The sequence below is a fragment of the Pseudophryne corroboree genome, chromosome 1, assembly GCF_028390025.1.
Source record: "Pseudophryne corroboree isolate aPseCor3 chromosome 1, aPseCor3.hap2, whole genome shotgun sequence".
In the NCBI taxonomy this organism is placed as follows: domain Eukaryota; kingdom Metazoa; phylum Chordata; class Amphibia; order Anura; family Myobatrachidae; genus Pseudophryne; species Pseudophryne corroboree.
In genome coordinates, this window is record NC_086444.1 from 693816679 (window position 1) to 693835213 (window position 18535).

The 18535-nt window shown below is 44.4% G+C and overlaps 1 protein-coding gene across 2 annotated transcripts in view; it reads right to left on the reverse strand.

Annotated features, from left to right (window-relative positions):
- Nucleotides 1–18535, reverse strand: part of DOT1L (DOT1 like histone lysine methyltransferase) — a 422415-nt gene that overhangs the window by 299533 nt on the left and 104347 nt on the right. For both annotated transcript variants that reach the window (XM_063914793.1, XM_063914792.1), the window contains exon 4: nt 17699–17762. In XM_063914793.1, the coding sequence (XP_063770863.1) occupies nt 17699–17762 (64 nt within the window). The remainder of the gene's footprint in view (nt 1–17698; nt 17763–18535) is intronic.

Consider the following 18535-nt stretch of genomic DNA (forward strand, 5'->3'; position numbering starts at 1 on the left):
AGCACCTTATTCATGGCTGTTTTAGTCTCTGAGTGCCGCTGATTGATTTACTGAATATTTCTGGATGCATGTTCCAGAGGGCACCGGAGCATCATTAAATTTTTTATGGAGAGTGCCGATCCGAGATTATATATATATATATATATATATATATATATATATATATATATAGATGAAGAAGGCGGCACTCAGACAGGCTTGGAAAGCAGTAAAACTTTTGTCAGTTTATTCCAACAAATTTTTTATGGAGAGTGCCGATCCGAAAAACAAAACACCATACATATATACCCATAACATTTTGCTTAGGCACCTCCCTGCATTATTGCAGCCTGACAGCGTCACGGGCCGGCAGCATGGAGTCCCTGGTTACATCTACAGTGTACAGAGATCGTGCCTGGTGGTTCCCATGGTTACCGAACGGGGGCGCGTCCCAATGACGTCACTGCTGAGCAACGAGGAAATGCTGCTGAGCGTCCGGCGGGTCTGAGCAGCGTGATAGCAGGTGAGTATGATTAGAGTCTTAAAGGTAATTGTTATGGGTATATATGTATGGTGTTTTGTTCAGTTTGGTTATGATGACCCTGAGGACGGGGGATTTACCCCGAAACATGTTGGAATAAACTGACAAAAGTTTTACTGCTTTCCAAGCCTGTCTGAGTGCCGCCTTCTTCATCAATATATTACTAGAGGTCTTCGCCTCCAGGAGGGCACCGCAGCACCTATCAACTTATGAGTGAGTGCCGAGTACATAGTACTATATATATATATATATATATATATATATATATATATATATATATATATATATATATATATATCGGCAATAGAAATCAAAAGGCGGCACTCGAAGACTTTTGTAAACAGTGAAAAAAGCTGTATTCGGGGAAGACGGGGAGGTGGTCCCCGAAACGTTGACCGCACGAATACAGCTTTTTTCACTGTTTACAAAAGTCTTCGAGTGCCGCCTTTTGATTTCTATTGCCGATACATGTGAGGGAGAGCATCCCTGGGGAAGGCACCGGAGCGAGATACACCCTGAGGGGGAGGACCGGAGTGCCGGAGCACATTCGCATCATTTATATATATATATATATATATATATATATATATATATATATATATATATATATATATATACACATATATACACACACACATACATACATATATATATATATATATATATATATACACACATACATACATACACACACATACATACACACACACAGCGACACAATATACCCATATATACTCGAGTATAAGTCGACCCGAATATAAGCCGAGGCACCTAATTTTACCACAAAAACCTGGAAAACTTATTGACTCGAGTATAAGCCTAGGGTGGGAAATGCAGCTCTAGCCATACACAGCCCTCATACTGCCAGATATGCCCCCCCCCCCCCCCCCCCCCAATTGCCAAATATGCTCCCCCAGTGCCAGGTATAATTTACCCTCCGCCGCTCCCGCGCTGTCTTGTGAAGGAGGGACACTGAGGGCACAGCGTGCGCCTCTCGTGTCCCTCCTGTGGGTCTGTTAAATTAAGTGCTGGTTCGTGAGCCAATCAGAGCTCACGAATGGGTACTTCATTTAATAGACCCGCCGCTGCCGCTGGAGACACAGGAGAAGTGTGCGCTGTGCCCTCCGTGTCCCTCCTTCCCACTGACTCGAGTATAAGCCGAGGGGGCTTTTTCAGCACAAAAAAGTGATGAAAAAGTCGGCTTACACTCGAGTATATACGGTAGGTAACTAATTCTGTGCGCCTTCCATAATTAATTCCGATTGTCAAGATGAAAAAGCACCACTTGGTGCAAATGTCACTCATATATTTACAAAAATGCAAATATATAGTGTGCTCTTTGCATAAAAATACTTCTGGGGTCCTGGGGTGACACATAGGATCCTTCTCCTAGCACTGCTCTGCACTCTGTTTAAACCTGTCTTCACTAATACACATACTACACAATGGGGCAGATGTATTAAGCCTGGAAAAGGGCTAAAGAAGTGATAAGTGGAAGGTGATAACGCACCATCCAATCAGCTCCTACTTACAGCCTTTTGAAAAAGTGACAAATGGTCCTTTTCCACTAATATATGACCAACAATGATGATCTGATATTATTGGAAATGCAATTAGTATATCATGATTACTAAAGAGTCTGAAATGTTTTTGTATGTTAGAAGATAACAGATTTTATTTCCCCCTTTTTTGCTATATGGTTGTCAGCATACGGTTTACACACAGATGCTTGTCATAAGATTTGATTATTGTTTCTCGAATGCCATTCTTTTCATGTCTCATTGATTTATGGTAACATGCCCGGAGGAAAAATATGAATTTTGTACTACTATAATAATTTAGAGAATCCATCTTTTTCATTTTAAGATACGTTTGTGCAACTCTAAAGGTCCATACACACTTAACGATATAATGAGCGACGTCGCTCATTTCCCCCCTCCTTGAGCGACGTCGCTCATTTTATCGTTAAGTGTGTATGCCGCCAGCGACGACCGATGCGCGGCCCCGCGGGTCGGCAACGATCGTCGCTGTCGGTAGGGCATGCATGAAGGATGTGGACTGTCGTCCACGACCTTCATGCAGGGCTGGCGGGGGCGTGACGTCACTGAGCGATATGAGCGGTCATATCGCTCAGTGCGTACAGGCGGCCGCCGACCGGCCGGCCCGGGAGGAGGAGACGTTAGACGATGTCGCTCACAGAGCGACATCGTCTAATGTGTATGGGCCTTAACACTGTTTGCAGTAGTCTGAAATTATGACAAATGGCCCATTTACACAAACATAATAAACAATGATTTAGTATAATTGTGGCATTTCAACTAGCGTGCAATGATCATTTAATACCTTTGACTGTAAAAGTGAGTGTAAACACATGACCTGCACATTATAATTTTCCAATTGACATATAAAAAGGTATATGCAATTGCGGTCGAATTGTCGCAAATGTCGAAAAACGGTGCATTTTTGACACAAAAAATATTCGACAATACAATACAGTACTTTTTGACAAAAAAACGGACGTTTCAGATTCGACTTTTTAAAATTCGACATTTGTCAAATTCGACATGTCTGCAATGGTAAAAAAATGCGTCTTTTCGACAAAAGTATATTCAATTGAAGAATGTCGATTCGACAACAGTGCTTTTAGACAGTAATTTCGTCAATTTCATTCCGCCTCACTTTGCTGGCGGAATCTAATAAAATTGTTTAAAAACATGGTTTTTTTTTGTGTGTTTTTTTATTGACAATAGCATATCTATTTATATTAGAAGGGATTATGTACTTGGTTTGTTTATTAGGAGAAACAAGTATTATTTATATATTTTTTAAAAGAATATTTTTTTTTAACCGACTAAAATAGAGAGAGCATGGTTTTCAGTGGGAATGGGTTAAAATCAAGAAAAAAAAAATGCGTGGGGTCCCCCCTCCTAAGCATAACCAGCCTCGGCCTCTTTGAGCCCGTCCTGGTTGTAAAAATACAGGGGAAAAATTGACAGGGGATCCCCCGTATTTTTAGAACCAGCACCGGGCTCTGCGTCCGGTCCAGGTGCCAAAAATACGGGGGACAAAAGAAGTAGGGGTCCCCCGTATTTTCAACACTAGCACCGGGCTCCACTAGCTGGAGAGATAATGCCACAGCCGGGGGACACTTATATCGGTCCCTGCGGCCGTGGCATTAAATCCCCAACTAGTTACCCCTGGCTGGGGTACCCCGGAGTGGTGACCCCTTAAATCAAGGGGTCCCCCCCCTCCAGCCACCCAAGGGCCAGGGGTAAAGCCCGAGTCTGTCCCCCCATCCAGGGGCTGCGGATGTGGGGCTGATAGCCTTGTGTCTAATAAAAGAATATTGTTTTTTGCAGCAGATCTACAAGTCCCAGCAAGCTGGAACTTGGAGAACTACAAGTACCAGCATGCGGGGGGGGGGGGGGGGGGGGGGGGGGGGGGGGGGAACGGGCCCGCTGGTACCTGTAGTTCTACTACAAAAAAAATACCCAAATAAAAAAACAGTACACGCACACCGTGATAGGAAAACTTTATTACATATATGCCGACACACACATACTTACCTATGTTCACACGCCGACCTTTGTCCACTTCTCTAAGTAGAATCCACGGTGTACCTGAAAAGAAAATTATACTCACCAAAATCCAGTGTAGCGGTGTCCTGTTCTTTTTTGTAATCCACGTACTTAGCAAAAAAAGAAAACGCATTACCCGGACCACGGACTTAAAGGGGTCCCATGTTTACAAATGGGACCCCTTTCCCCGAATGCTGAGACCCCGCTGACCGCGAGTAACCTCACCGCTGACCGCAAAGTTCCCACCATTGAACATAATGGAGCGGTATGTGCAATGCGCGTCTGACAGCTCAGACGCGCAAAGCCAATCAGGAAAGTGCCACGGCGTGGTGCTCCCTGATTGGCTGAAGGGAACCTCTGTGACAGGAGTTACAGGGAGTCAGGGCATTCGGGGAAAGGGGTCCCATGTGTAAACATGGGACCCCTTTCAGTGCGTGGTCCGGGTAAATGCGGTTTGTTTTTTTTGCCAAGTACGTGGATTACAAAACAGAAGAGGACAGATCTACACTGGATTTTTTGAGAGTATAATTTTATTTTCAGGTACACCGTGGATTCTACTTGGAGAAGTGGACCGAACCTCGTGTCAACAAAGGTAAGTATGTGTGTGTCGGCATGTATGTAATAAAGTTTTACTTTCACGGTGTCTGTGTACTGTTTTTATTTGGGTATTTTTTTGTAGTAGAACTACAGGTACCCAGCGGGCCCGTTTCCCCCCCGCATGCTGGTACTTGTGGTTCTTCAAGTACCAGCTTCCGGGGGAGGCTTGCTGGGACTTGTAGTTCTGCTGCAAAAAACAATATTCTTTTTATTAGACACAAGGCTATCAGCCCCCCATCCGCAGGCCCCTGTTATGGGGGGGGACAGACTCGGGCTTTACCCCTGGCCCTTGGGTGGCTGGAGGAGGGGGGAGCCCTTGATTTTAGGGGTCCCCCACTCCTCCAGGGTACCCCGACCAGGGGTGACTAGTTAGTGATTTAATGCCACGGCCCGCAGGGGACAGATATAGAAGTGTCCCCCGGCTGTGGCATTATCGCTCTGACTAGTGGAGGCCCGGTGCTGGTGTTAAAAATACGGGGGACCCCATGCGCTTTTTGTCCCCAGTATTTTTGGCACCAGGACCGGACGCAGAGCCCGGTGCTGGTTGTAAAAAATAAGATTTTACTTACCAGTAAAACTATTTCTCGTAGTCCGTAGTGGATACTGGGGACTCCGTAAGGACCATAGGAATAGACGGGCTCCGCAGGAAACATGGGCACTTTAAGAAAGAATTTAGATTCTGGTGTACTCTGGCTCCTCCCTCTATGTCCCTCCTGCAGACCTCAGTTAGAGAAACTGTGCCCGAAGAGCGACAGTACAAGGAAAGGATTTTGGGAATCCAGGGTAAGACTCATACCAGCCACACCAATCACACCGTATAACTTGTGATAACTTTACCCAGTTAACAGTATGAACAATCACAGAGCATCAGATAAACCCTGATGCAACTATAACATAACCCCTTATTTAAGCAATAACTATATACAAGCATTGCAGAAGAAGTCCGCACTTGGGGACGGGCACCCCAGCCATCCACTACGGACTACGAGAAATAGATTTACCGCTAAGTAAAATCTTATTTTCTCTAACGTCCTAGTGGATGCTGGGGACTCCGTAAGGACCATGGGGATTATACCAAAGCTCCCAAACGGCAGGAGTGCGCGGATGACTCTGCAGCACCGAATGAGCAAACACAAGGTCCCTCCTCAGCCAGGGTATCAAACATGTAGAACTTTACAAAGGTGTTCTAACCTGACCAAGTAGCCTCTCGGCAAAGCTGTAATGTCGAGACCCCTCGGGCAACCGCCCAAGAAGAGCCCGCACCTTCCTTGTGGAATGGGCCTTAACTGATTTAGGCAGCGGCAACCCAGCCGCAGAATGAGCCTGCTGAATCGTGTTACAGATCCAGCGAGGCAATAGTTTGCTTTGGAAGCAGGCGCCCCAAGCTTGTTGGTAGCATACAGGATAAACCAAGATTCTGTTTTCCTGACCTTAGCCGTTCTGGCTACATAAACCTTCAAAATCCTGACCACATCCAGTGACTCGGTATCCTCCAAGTCAGTAGTAGCCACAGGCACCACTCGTAGGTTGGTTTATATGAAAGGATGAAACCACTTTCGGCAGAAATTGTGGGCGGGGTCCGCAATTTTGCTCTATCCGCATGGAAACCCAGATAAGGGGCTTTTATGTGACAAGGCGCCAATTCTGACACACGCCTAGCCGCAGCCAAGGCTAATAGCATGACCACCTTCCACGTGAGATATTTTACTTCCACCGTTTTGAGTGGTTCAAACTAGTGTGATTTCAGGAAACCCAACACCACGTTAAGATCCCAAGGTGCCACTGGAGGCACAAAAGGAGGCTGAATATGCAGCACTCCCTTTACAAACGTCTGAACTTCAGGCAGAGTAGCCAGTTCTTTTTGAAGGAAAATGGATAAGGCTGAAATCTGAACCTTAATGGAACCCAATTGAAGGCCCAAAGTCACTCCCGACTGTAAGAAGTGAAGGAAACGGCCCAGCTGGAATTCCTCCGTAGGGGTATTCCTGGCCTCACACCAAGCCACATATTTTCGCCATATACGGTGATAATGTTGAGCCGTCACATCCTTCCTAGCCTCCATCAGCGTAGGAATGACCTCCTCCCGAATGCCTTTTTCTGCTAGGATCCGGCGTTCAACCGCCATGCCGTCAAACGCAGCCGTGGTAAGTCTTGGAACAGACAGGGCCCCTGTTGCACAAGTCCTGTCCTAGAGGCAGAGGCCATGGGTCCTCTGTGAGCATTTATTGCAGATCTGGATACCAAGTCCTTCTTGGCCAATCCGGAACAATGAGTATTGTTCTCACTCCTCTTTTCCTTATGATTCTCGGCACCTTGGGTATGAGAGGAAAAGGAGGAAATACATAGACCGACTGGAACACCCACGGTGTCACCAGTGCGTCCACAGCTATCGCCTGAGGGTCTCTTGACCTGGCGCAATATCTCTGCAGCTTATTGTTGAGGCGGGATGCCATCATGTCCACCTGTGGCAGTTCCCACCGACTTGCAATCTGCGTGAAGACTTCTTGATGAAGTCCCCTTTCTCCCGGGAGGAGGTCGTGCCTGCTGAGGAAGTCTGCTTCCCAGTTGTCCACTCCCGGAAAGAACACTGCTGCCAGTGCGCTTACGTGATTCTCCGCCCAGCAAAGAACTCTGGTGGCTTCTACCATCGCCACCCTGCTCCTTGTGCCGCCTTGGCGGTTTACATGAGCCACTGCGGTGATGTTGTCTGACGGAATCAGAACCGGTTGGTCGCGAAGCAGGGACTCCGCTTGACGTAGGGCGTTGTATATGGCCCTTAGTTCCAGGATGTTGATGTGAAGGCAAGTCTCCTGACTTGACCACAGCCCTTGGAAATTTCTTCCGTGTGACTGCCCCCCACCCTCGGAGGCTTGCATCCGTGGTCACCAGGACCCAGTCCTGAATGCCAAATCTGCGACCTTCGAGGAGGTGAGCACTCTGCAGCCACCACAGGAGAGACACCCTGGCCCTGGGGGATAGGGTGATTAACCGATGCATCTGAAGATGTAATCCGGACCACTTGTCCAGTAAGTCCCATTGGAAGGTCCTCGCATGGAACCTGCCGAAGGGAATGGCCTCGTATGATGCCACCATCCTTCCCAGGACTCGAGTGCAGTGATGCACTGACACCTGTTTTGGTTTTAATAGTTTCCCGACCAGTGTCATGAGCTCCTGAGCTCTCTCTATCGGGAGATAAACCCTTTTCTGGTCTGTGTCTAGGATCATGCCTAGGAGAGGCAGATGAGCTGTAGGAACCAACTGCGACTTTGGAATATATAGAATCCAGCCATGTTGCCGTTACACTTCCAGAGAAAGTGATACGCTGTTCAGCAACTGCTCTCTTGATCTTGCTTTTATGAGGAGATCGTCCAAGTACGTGATAATAGTGACACCTTGCTTCCGCAGGAGCACCATCATTTCCGCCATTACCTTGGTGAATATTCTCGGGGCCGTGGAGAGACCAAACGGCAACGTCTGAAATTGGTAATGACAATCCTGTACCGCAATTCTGAGGTACGCCTGATGAGGTGGATAAATGGGGACATGAAGGTATGCATCCTTTATGTCCAGAGTCACCATAAAATCTCCTCCTTTCAGGCTTGCAATGACCGCTCTTAGCGATTCCATCTTGAACTTGAACCTTTTCAGGTATATGTTCAGGGATATTAAATTCAATATGGGTCTGACCGAACCGTCTGGTTTCGGAACTACAACATGGTCGAATAATAACCCCCTCCTTGTTGAAGGAGGGGAACCTTGACCACCACCTGTTGAAGATACAATTTATGAATTGCAGTTAACACTGTTTCCCTCTCGTGGGGGGAAGCCGGCAGGGCCGTCGGTGAGGGGGCATCTTCTCAAAGTCCAGCTTGTATCCCTGAGACACAATATCTATTGCCCAGGGATCTAACAGGGAGTGAACCCACTTGTGGCTGAACTTACGAAGGCGTGCCCCCACCGGGCCTAGCTCCGCCTGTGGAGCCCCAGCGACATGCGGTGGATTTTGTAGAGGCCGGGGAGGACTTCTGTTCCTGGGAACTAGCTGTGTTGTGCTGCTTCTTTCCTCCGCCCCCGCCTCTGGCAAGAAAGGACGCACCTCGGACTTTCTTGTTTCTTTGTTCGAAAGGCTACATTTGATAATGTCGTGCTTTCCTAGGCTGTGCAGGAATATAAGACAAAATATCAGAATTACCAGCTATAGCTGTGGAGACCAGGTCCGAGAACCCTTCTCCACACAATCCTCAGCCTTCCATATGCCTCTTAAGTCGGCATCATCTGTCCATTGCATATTCTACAGGACACGTCAAGCAGAAATCGACATAGCTTTGTCTCTAGGACCCAGTAGACTCATGTCTCTTTGGGCATGATATAGAAAATATATAAATATAAATATATAAATATATTGTCAAGAATAGGCACTCTCCAATATTCAATATGCTTAAGGTATATTTAATCCAATACTCACAGAGAAAAATTGCAAAGCATACATAGATGCATGGCAGGCAGGTCAGCAACGTTTCGGTCCGACAGGACCTTTTGTCAAGCATTTCAACATTTCTATGCCCATAACAAACAAACAGTAAGCAGAGCTAATCGCAGCGGAAGTGCGATTAGCTCTGCTTACTGTTTGTTTGTTATGGGCATAGAAATGTTGAAATGCTTGACAAAGGTCCTGTCGGACCGAAACGTTGCTGACCTGCCTGCCATGCATCTATGTATGCTGTGCAATTTTTCTCTGAGTATTGGATTAAATATACCTTAAGCATATTGAATATTGGAGAGTGCCTATTCTTGGACTATATAACAAAGATCACTCAGGACTTTGGGGATTTTTTGTGTAGTGCACCCCGCAGATGTTCTTCATGATGAGAGTGCTGGATTGTTCTCTAGTATATATATATATATATATATATATATATATATATATATATACACACACACACACACACACACACACACACACACACACACACACACACATACTAGGGTCTCAATCTCTGCTGATAAGGTACCTGTCCACGCTGCCGCAGCGCTATAAACCCATGCCGACACAATCGCCGGTCTGAGTAGTGTACCAGAATGTGCACGCTATCTGCAGGATCCCTGAGAATAGCTGTTACGTCAGGGCTACCTTTTGGGCAAACGTGACACCCTAGGGGGAAGATTCCCATCGTATCCTGGCCCTAGTGGGGAAAGGATACTCCCTGAAAATTCTTTGTGGGAAACTGCAGTCTCTTATCTGGAGATTCCCGCTCTTTTTCCTCATGAGAGGAGGGAAATTTACCTCAGCTTTCTTCCCCTTAAACATGTGTACCCTTGTGTCAGGGACAGATGAGTCATCAGTGATATGCAAATCATCTTTTATTACAATAATCATATATTGAATACTTTTCTGCCATTTTGGCTGTAACTTTGCATTATCGTAGTCGACACTGGAGTCAAACTCCGTGTCGATATCAGTGTCTATTATTTTGGATAGTGATCATTGAGAGACTCTGAAGGTCTCTGCGACATAGGGACAGACATGGGTAGATTCCCTGTCTGTTCTCTAATCTTTTGTGCAATAAATTCACCTTAGCACTTAATTACACATATCCAAACAGGTGTCGGCGTTGTCGACGGAGACACCCTCTCACACACATATTTGCTCCATCTCCTCCTTAGGGGAGCCTTTTACCTCAGACATGTCGACACACACGTACCGACACACCACACACTCAGGGAATGCTCATCTGAAGACAATTCCCCCATAAGGCCCTTTGGAGAGACAGAGAGAGAGTATGCCAGCACACACCCCAGCGCTATTAACCCAGGAATAACACAGTAACTTAATGTTAACCCAGTAGCTGCTGTTTATATTGATTTTTGCGCCTAATTATGTGCCCCCCCTCTCTTTTTACCCTCTTCTACCGTGTAACTGCAGGGGAGAGGCTGGAGAGCTTCCTCTCAGCGGTGCTGTGGAGAAAAAAACATGGCGCTGGTGAGTGCTGAGGAAGAAGCCCTGCCCCCTCGACGGCAGGCTTCTGTCCCGCTTTCATGTACAATTTTTGGCGGGGGCTCATACATATATACAGTGCCCAACTGTATATATGCAAACTTTTGCCAAAGAGGTCTCTAATTGCTGCCCAGGGCGCCCCCCCCCTGCGCCCTGCACCCTTAGTGACCGGAGTATGTGGGTATAGTGTGGGAGCAATGGCGCACAGATGCAGTGCTGTGCGCTACCTCAGTGAAGACTGGAGTCTTCTGCCGCCGATTTCGATGTCTTCTTGCTTCTTTCACCCGGCTTCTGTCTTCCGGCTCTGCGAGGGGGACGGCGGCGCGGCTCTGGGATCGGACGACGAGGGTGAGATCCTGTGTACGATCCCTCTGTAGCTAATGGTGTCCAGTAGCCTAAGAAGCAGGACCTATCTGCAGAGAGTAGGGCTGCTTCTCTCCCCTCAGTCCCACGATGCAGGGAGTCTGTTGCCAGCAGAGCTCCCTGAAAATAAAAAAAACCTAACAAAATACTTTCTTATAGCAAGCTCAGGAGAGCTCAATAAACAGCACCCAGCTCGTCCGGGCACAGATTCAAACTGAGGTCTGGAGGAGGGACATAGAGGGAGGAGCCAGAGCACACCATAATCTAAATTCTTCCTTAAAGTGCCCATGTCTCCTGCGGAGCCCGTCTATTCCCATGGTCCTTACGGAGTCCCCAGCATCCACTAGGACGTTAGAGAAATACGGGGGATCCCCTGTCAATTTTCCCCCCGTATTTTTACATCCAGCACCGGCTCAAAGAGCCCGAGGCTGGTTATGTTTAGGAGGGGGGGCCCCACCCAATTTTTTTCTGGGTTTTTTAATAATTTTTGTGCCGTCCAAAAAGTCGAATCCAGGACGCACATATCCGTCAATTGGTCCGTTTTTCGACAGCGGGACTGTCGAATCCGTTTTTTATTGAATATGTCGAATTCGGGTCCCGGCGGGAGGGTATGTGACTGTCGAATTGTGTCGAATTTAAAAACGGTCGAATTCCAGCTGGAATTCGACCGCAATTGCATATACCCCAAAGTATCAAACCTCATGAAAAACTGGAATTCTGCACTCCTATAACCAAGAGTATCTCTCTCCAAAATATGAGATGATAAACTAGACAGGACCTATTTTTATGCAAAGAGCACACAATACATGAAATTTACACTTTTGTAAACATGAGTGACATTTGCACCAAGTGGTGCTTTGGATAATATATACTTTCACTTTGACTGTCTGAATTATGGAAGGAGCATACAATTAGTTATCTATATTGTGTGGATATATATTCCCCTGTCCATCTGATGTACATAAGTATAGTTTTTACTCAAGATTTCTACTGAGGTTCATAGTAATCTATGTTGTAAGAATAATGAGTCAGTACTCAGACTTGTTAATACAGTATTTTATAACATTTATTTGAAATTATATTTTAAGAAACGAATTTATCACAAAGCGTGGCCCCAAAAAAAAAAAAAAAAGACTATTTTTGTTAATTTTTGCTCTGCTGCAATACAAACAAAATACATACAGACTAGCGTATGTAGTGTGTAAGCAATTTTCGCTAAATATTCTCTGTGATGCGCTGCATAAAAGGGCCTGATTCAGGTTTTTAAGTGAAGCATGTAACTTTGTATCTGGAACAATCCATGTTGCAATGCAAGTGGAGCAAATACATTTAAAAATTTCATGTGCAGGGTAAAACTGGCTGCTTTTGCATGTAGCCCACAAATGCGAGAAAGTTTTATTTTTACACTGACATTTAGAATTCAGTTTGAACACACCCCACCCAAATCTAAATCTGTCTGTATGTTACATCTGCCCAACCTGCAGTGCAACATGGTATTGCCCAGCTGCTTGTTTTTTTGCTTTACTTACAGACATGAATCCGGCCCACTATGTGTGCGCATTACATAAATGTAAACTAAAAAAAACTGAAGTTTAGACAAACCAATCTTCTCTGCTGTACTACTAAAACTTAATTCAAAGTTTCTTCCAGAGCAAGCAGTTATATTTTTTAATAAAGGCATATCATCTTAACTCCTTCCTGACTGACTGCAGAGATTACGAAACCAATTCAGAGGTGGACACAATAACCTTGCCACTGTGTCTTTGTTTGCAGTGGAATGCCACAGCTGTTCTCTTTTCTACAGACACTAATCACTGCCAGTGTCTCAAATCTGCTGCATCGGTCACACCACTGATATGAGAAACCCTATGGTTGTTCATAATGTACACAGTGTCAGACTGGGGTATGAAGGCTCCACAGGGGAACTGCAGTGGTAGGGGCCCATGCTTATGGGCCCTACACACTGGCCGACATCACTGCACGATATGAACGATCTCGTTCATTAATGAACGAGATAACGTTCATATCGTGCAGTGTGGAGGCACCAGCGATGAACGATGCGCGGCTCCGCGCTCGTTCATCGCTGGTGCCCTCTCGGCTGTGCATGCAGGCCAATACGGACGAGATCGTCCATATTTGCCTGCACATCTACGGAGCCGGGTGAAGTGAAGAAACTTCACTCCCCCCGTCACTGTCCCGCCGCCACCGGGTCGCCCATCGGCCGTATTGGCGGTCGGGCAGCTCGGCGGCACATCGCAGAGTGTGTAGGGCCCATTAGAGGCTTGGCTAACCATTAGTGCATAGTCTAGGTCCACTGAAAAAATATATATAGTATTCCCTAATGATACGGCTAGTGCATGCATGATAATGTACCAGATTAATAACATCAATACACTGTAGAAAATACACCATAGACCTGTGCATTATAATGTAACCTAAGCATAATGTATATTCCAAGTGCACAATCTGGAGCCTGAGCCCTAGAGGGAGTGAGGTGCCCAACGTAATAATCAGAACTTAAGGGCCCTACACACTAGAAGACATGACCAATGTGAAAGATTTGTGGAAGATGAGCAATTTCCCTTGAACTTCCCAGAGCCCTGACAAACGAAATTGAGTGTACACACTAAACAATTTTTCAAACAATTTGAAAGACGAAAGATCTCTTTAGAATTGGCACCTTTTTTACATATCTTAATATTGGGAAAACATTTCTGGATGTGTGGGCAGGGCTGCAGAAGGGGGTACCAATTAAGTTTTTTTCACCCACTGCCCCACCAATTTCCACTGTGCCACCAACTTAATAAACAATTAATTATAATGGGTTTAATTATATATATATATATATATATATATATATATATATATATATATATATATATATATATATATATATATATATATATATACACACACACACATACACACACATACATATACATACACACATACATACATAGACCAGAGTGCCCGGCTCTACCATTAGGACCGCGTTACTGCGCCGGGTGCCTCCACGAATAATAGTCACATAAAGTCCAAAGGTGCAGCACTCCTAGCAGCTTGAATAAAGGACAACAGCAGGGCATGCGTATAGACAACTTTTCAATGCCTTTATTGCGTCAAAAAAAGACCTGAATACAATGTCGCAATAAAGGCATTGAAACGTTGACTACACGCATGCCCTGTTGTCGTCCTTTATTGAAGCCGCTAAGCTTGTATTACATTGGTGGCACAGTGGAAATACTGTATAATTGGTGGGGCAGAGTGTGAAAAAAAAAAAAACTTAATTTGTGGGGCAGTAGAAGGAGACGCTGAGCGGTCAGCAGATCAGCTGGCAGGAAGCCGCTGGCGGGGAGGGAGCCATGTCACATCGCGGCTCCGTACACACATGCCGTGATGAGTGATGTCACAAGTGACATTGCTCACATTGAGCATGCAGCACGACCAACTGCCGACCTCCAATCAACGAGCGCGGGTGCGCGCATAGTTGATTGGTAGGGCCATACACACTAGACGATGTGAACGATATATCGTTCAGAATCGTAGTTATCGGTCATTTCTGCAGCAAATATCTTCTAGTGTGTATGACCCTTTAGACCTAAATGTACATCCAGAGCCGGCCCTAACCAATATGATGCCCTAGGCAAGATTTTGGCTGGTGCCCCCTAGCACCACCGCTGGTTCCGCCTCTGATCTTGCACCTATTTACCAGCACCATCACCCCTCACCCATAGCAGTCCTTATTTTGGTGTTTGGACCCCCTATATTTTAAATAGGAACAGTTCACACATTTGGTGCACAGCCCAAAAAGGGGTGTGTTTTTACTGGCAAGGGGCATGGCCACACAATAGTAACCCCAATTCCAATTACGCCACACAGTACTGCAACTTTATTCACATTTGATCATGCGATAGTGTCCCTAATTCATATTACATCCCGCAGTAGTATCACTTTACCTTATAAACGTTACTCCCCACAGTAGTGCTCCTTATTCACATTACACCACACCCTATTGCTCTTTATTCACATTAGACACAGTAGTGCCCTTTCTATATGCAACGCCACATAGTAGAGCACCTTATACACATAATGCCACACATTAGTAATGCATTTATACACATAATTCCACACAGTAATGCCCCTTACGCACATGAGACACCTTATTAATGTCCTTATAAACATAATGCTCCTTACACATTATGACAACCTTTATTAATGCCCTTTTACACATAATGTCCCTTACACATATGCTGCACATTATTAATGGCCTTATACACATGACACACAGTGCCCCCTACACATTATTAGTGCCCCTATACACATAATGACACACATACAGTAGTACCCTGTTGCACATATGCCGCTCATTATTAATGCCCTTATACACGTAATGACACATAGTGCCCCTTACACATATGTTGCACATTATTAATGCATTTTTACATGACACACCTAATGCTCCTTACACATATTCCAAACACTACTGCACAACCAAACCACTCACATACACACAGCACTCACACTGCCACTAACACTGTGACCTCTGCGTGGATACAGATGTGTCCTCAAAAATCTTGCCTCAATGCTAACATCGGGCACACCTTTTTTATGAAAATGCATCTTAATTGCATTGCTATGTGGCTAGGATGAACAAGCAGCATCTGCTGATTAAAATGATATGCAGCATGCCTATATTCTGGGTGAGATTGTGGCTGTATCTGCATATGAAATGCAACACAGAATATAGGCATGCTGCATATCATTTTAATCAGCAGAAGCTGCTGATGCCCCTAGGCATATCAAATGCCCTAGGCAATTGCCTAGTTTTATCTATGCCTATGGCCGGCTCTGTGTACATCAGAACTAAGACACCGTGGCCAGTACTACGGCGCACAAAAACGCAGTCACTAACTGCAACGCCCCTCAGAAACTGTTGAATTTTCCACACTACCCACTTTTACCTTCCACAAACGCTCACTACCTGTCAATCATTCAGATCTATATCCACATTACGACCAAAATTTTGGTATGTGTGCAGGGGGACTTAGATGCAAGTGCATGAGGAAAAAAACTTAAACACACTGGCCACCTGCAAAACCACTGTATTAGGGGGATATCCAATTACTTGTGGTCAATGAATTTAGTTTAATTACAAACAAATGAAATGAAAAATGCAAAAAAGAGGTAGAAGAAATAAATTCAGATTTAAAAGTAGAGTCTGGGGTAATTTTCAACCCCAATTTTCCCCCCAAAAAAATAAAAAATAAAATATATAATAATAATAATAATTAATTAATAAATAAATAAAGAAAGAAATGAATAAAGAAATAAATAGGCAACTCTTTGTTTAGATGCGCTAATGAAATTTCAAGAGGAAAAAAAAAAAAAAAGAAGTCGCCGCCGATATTGGGGAACTTTGAGGCCATTTTTTTTTTAACCCCAATAAGGACATGTCATTTTTGACCAATTAAGCAAAGTGGAAACTTCAAATGCCTAGGAAGGAAGGGGGTGGGGGTGTTCCAGGGGGTTCTGAAGCAAGTTCTGATCTTTTTACCTTAAAGTAGATATTTACCCTTCCTTTTTACATCAAAAGCAGTGCTGCTTTAAAATTCACAGTGCAGATTTGTGTGAAAACCGTTTGCACAAGCCAACTTGCACCTTTACTGGATTGACCCCAAGGAGTACATTATTTGGGTGAAAGTAACAATCATAGTAAATTAGATTTAACAGCATGTGTTATGTTTTTTTAAAATAAGGTGTATTTTTTATTTCACTAAACTAAGACAAAATACACAAGAAGAAACCTATTTACAACATGCATACACATTAATGCTATTAAATAGATACAACAAAGTGTTCTGCCATGTATACAGGTAGTGCTCATGCCTTACACATGGCATGACACAAAAGTTAAAGATGTTTTCTCCGCACACAAAAAATAAATAAATGAAAGGCGTGAAAAAATAGCGAACATTTCAACAATGGCCGATTAAAAAGATAATTTTAGAATTTTAGGAAGCTAATTTTATTGGAATAGATAGAATCACATACTATATGCTCTGTATATACTAGGTAGAACAAAACAAAACAGTATAATGCCTTTGTTTTGAAAACAAGCAGAGGTTGTGGTGGGTACAAATTAGGCCAGTGATGGGGAACCTTTGGCACGCTCGCTGTTGAACCATACATCCCAGCATGCCCTGCTACAGTTTTCCTATTTGGCCATACTAAAACTGTAGCAGGGCATGCTGGGATGTGTGGTTCAACAACAGTTGGCGTGCCAAAGGTTCCCTATCACTGCACTAGGCGATATGCTCTATGAGTGACGTCGCCTTGTGTTTCCCCCTCCTGGGACGGGTAGTCGGCGGCAATACATACAGATGAAGCGATATGACAACCATATCCCTCAGTGACATCATGCCGCGGCCAGGCAGGCAGCTCTCGGATGGCAGTCCAATTTGAGCTACATGCACGACCGACAATGAGGTTCGTTAACCACCCATGGGGCCGTACATCGCTCGGCGGCAAACACACTTGCTGAGAAGGTAAACGTCGCTCAGGAAGGGTGAAAATGAGCGACGTTGTTTACTTTCTCCACAATGCCAAAAAAAATGATGCAATATGGACAAAAGAGAATGATCTTACCAACTGATGTATGCTGTCAATGGCTCGGTTATACTTCTCACACAGCCGTTGCATGCTCTCAAAACTGAAATGAAAGCAGAGAAGGAGTGAGGAATAGACATACTGAAATGGGTGGGGTGAAACAAAATAAAAATATGAGGAGAATAACGCTCAGTGAAAAAGTAGAAAATAAAAACAGTACGCTGTAATATAAAAAATAAAATAAAAAAAACCACACACTATATACTGGGGCTGGACATAAAGGACAAAACCAGATTAATAGGAATGTGAAACAAGAAGAAAAATAATCACCAATAATGCATTAAACCACATGTAGTTAAAAGACCAGCAGAAATATATGAAGAAATTTTATAAGCACAAGTAAACAAACAGATGTATACATAATTAAAACACAAGAGGGCAGATTCAATTATTTATTATACTGGGTTATTCCCACACACAAATACAAGCAAAATGTTCCTGCCAGAATAAAGCACCAAGGGTGAGATTCATCAGAGCTTGAGGGACAATGTGGAGAGACATAAAATTCTGACTTATCTTTTAGTGCAAAATGTGTTTATTGAAAAAACAAAAGCAGTTACAAATGGTTAACATACAGACCGTCGTAATAGGGAGTAGTGTCGTAGTACAACTGGAGGCCTGTGGCTCCCGAGGCCATTAACAGAAAATCATATATCGATGGTATACAACAGCCCAGCACTGGGATAAATATAGTTCGATAACAGACACCTCATATTAACCGTATTAGTATAAAACAAAAAACCTAAATAAAGAAGAAGAGGAAAGAAAGAATAGAGAGAGTGGCAGAGAAGAAAAAGAAAATAAGAATTTACTCAC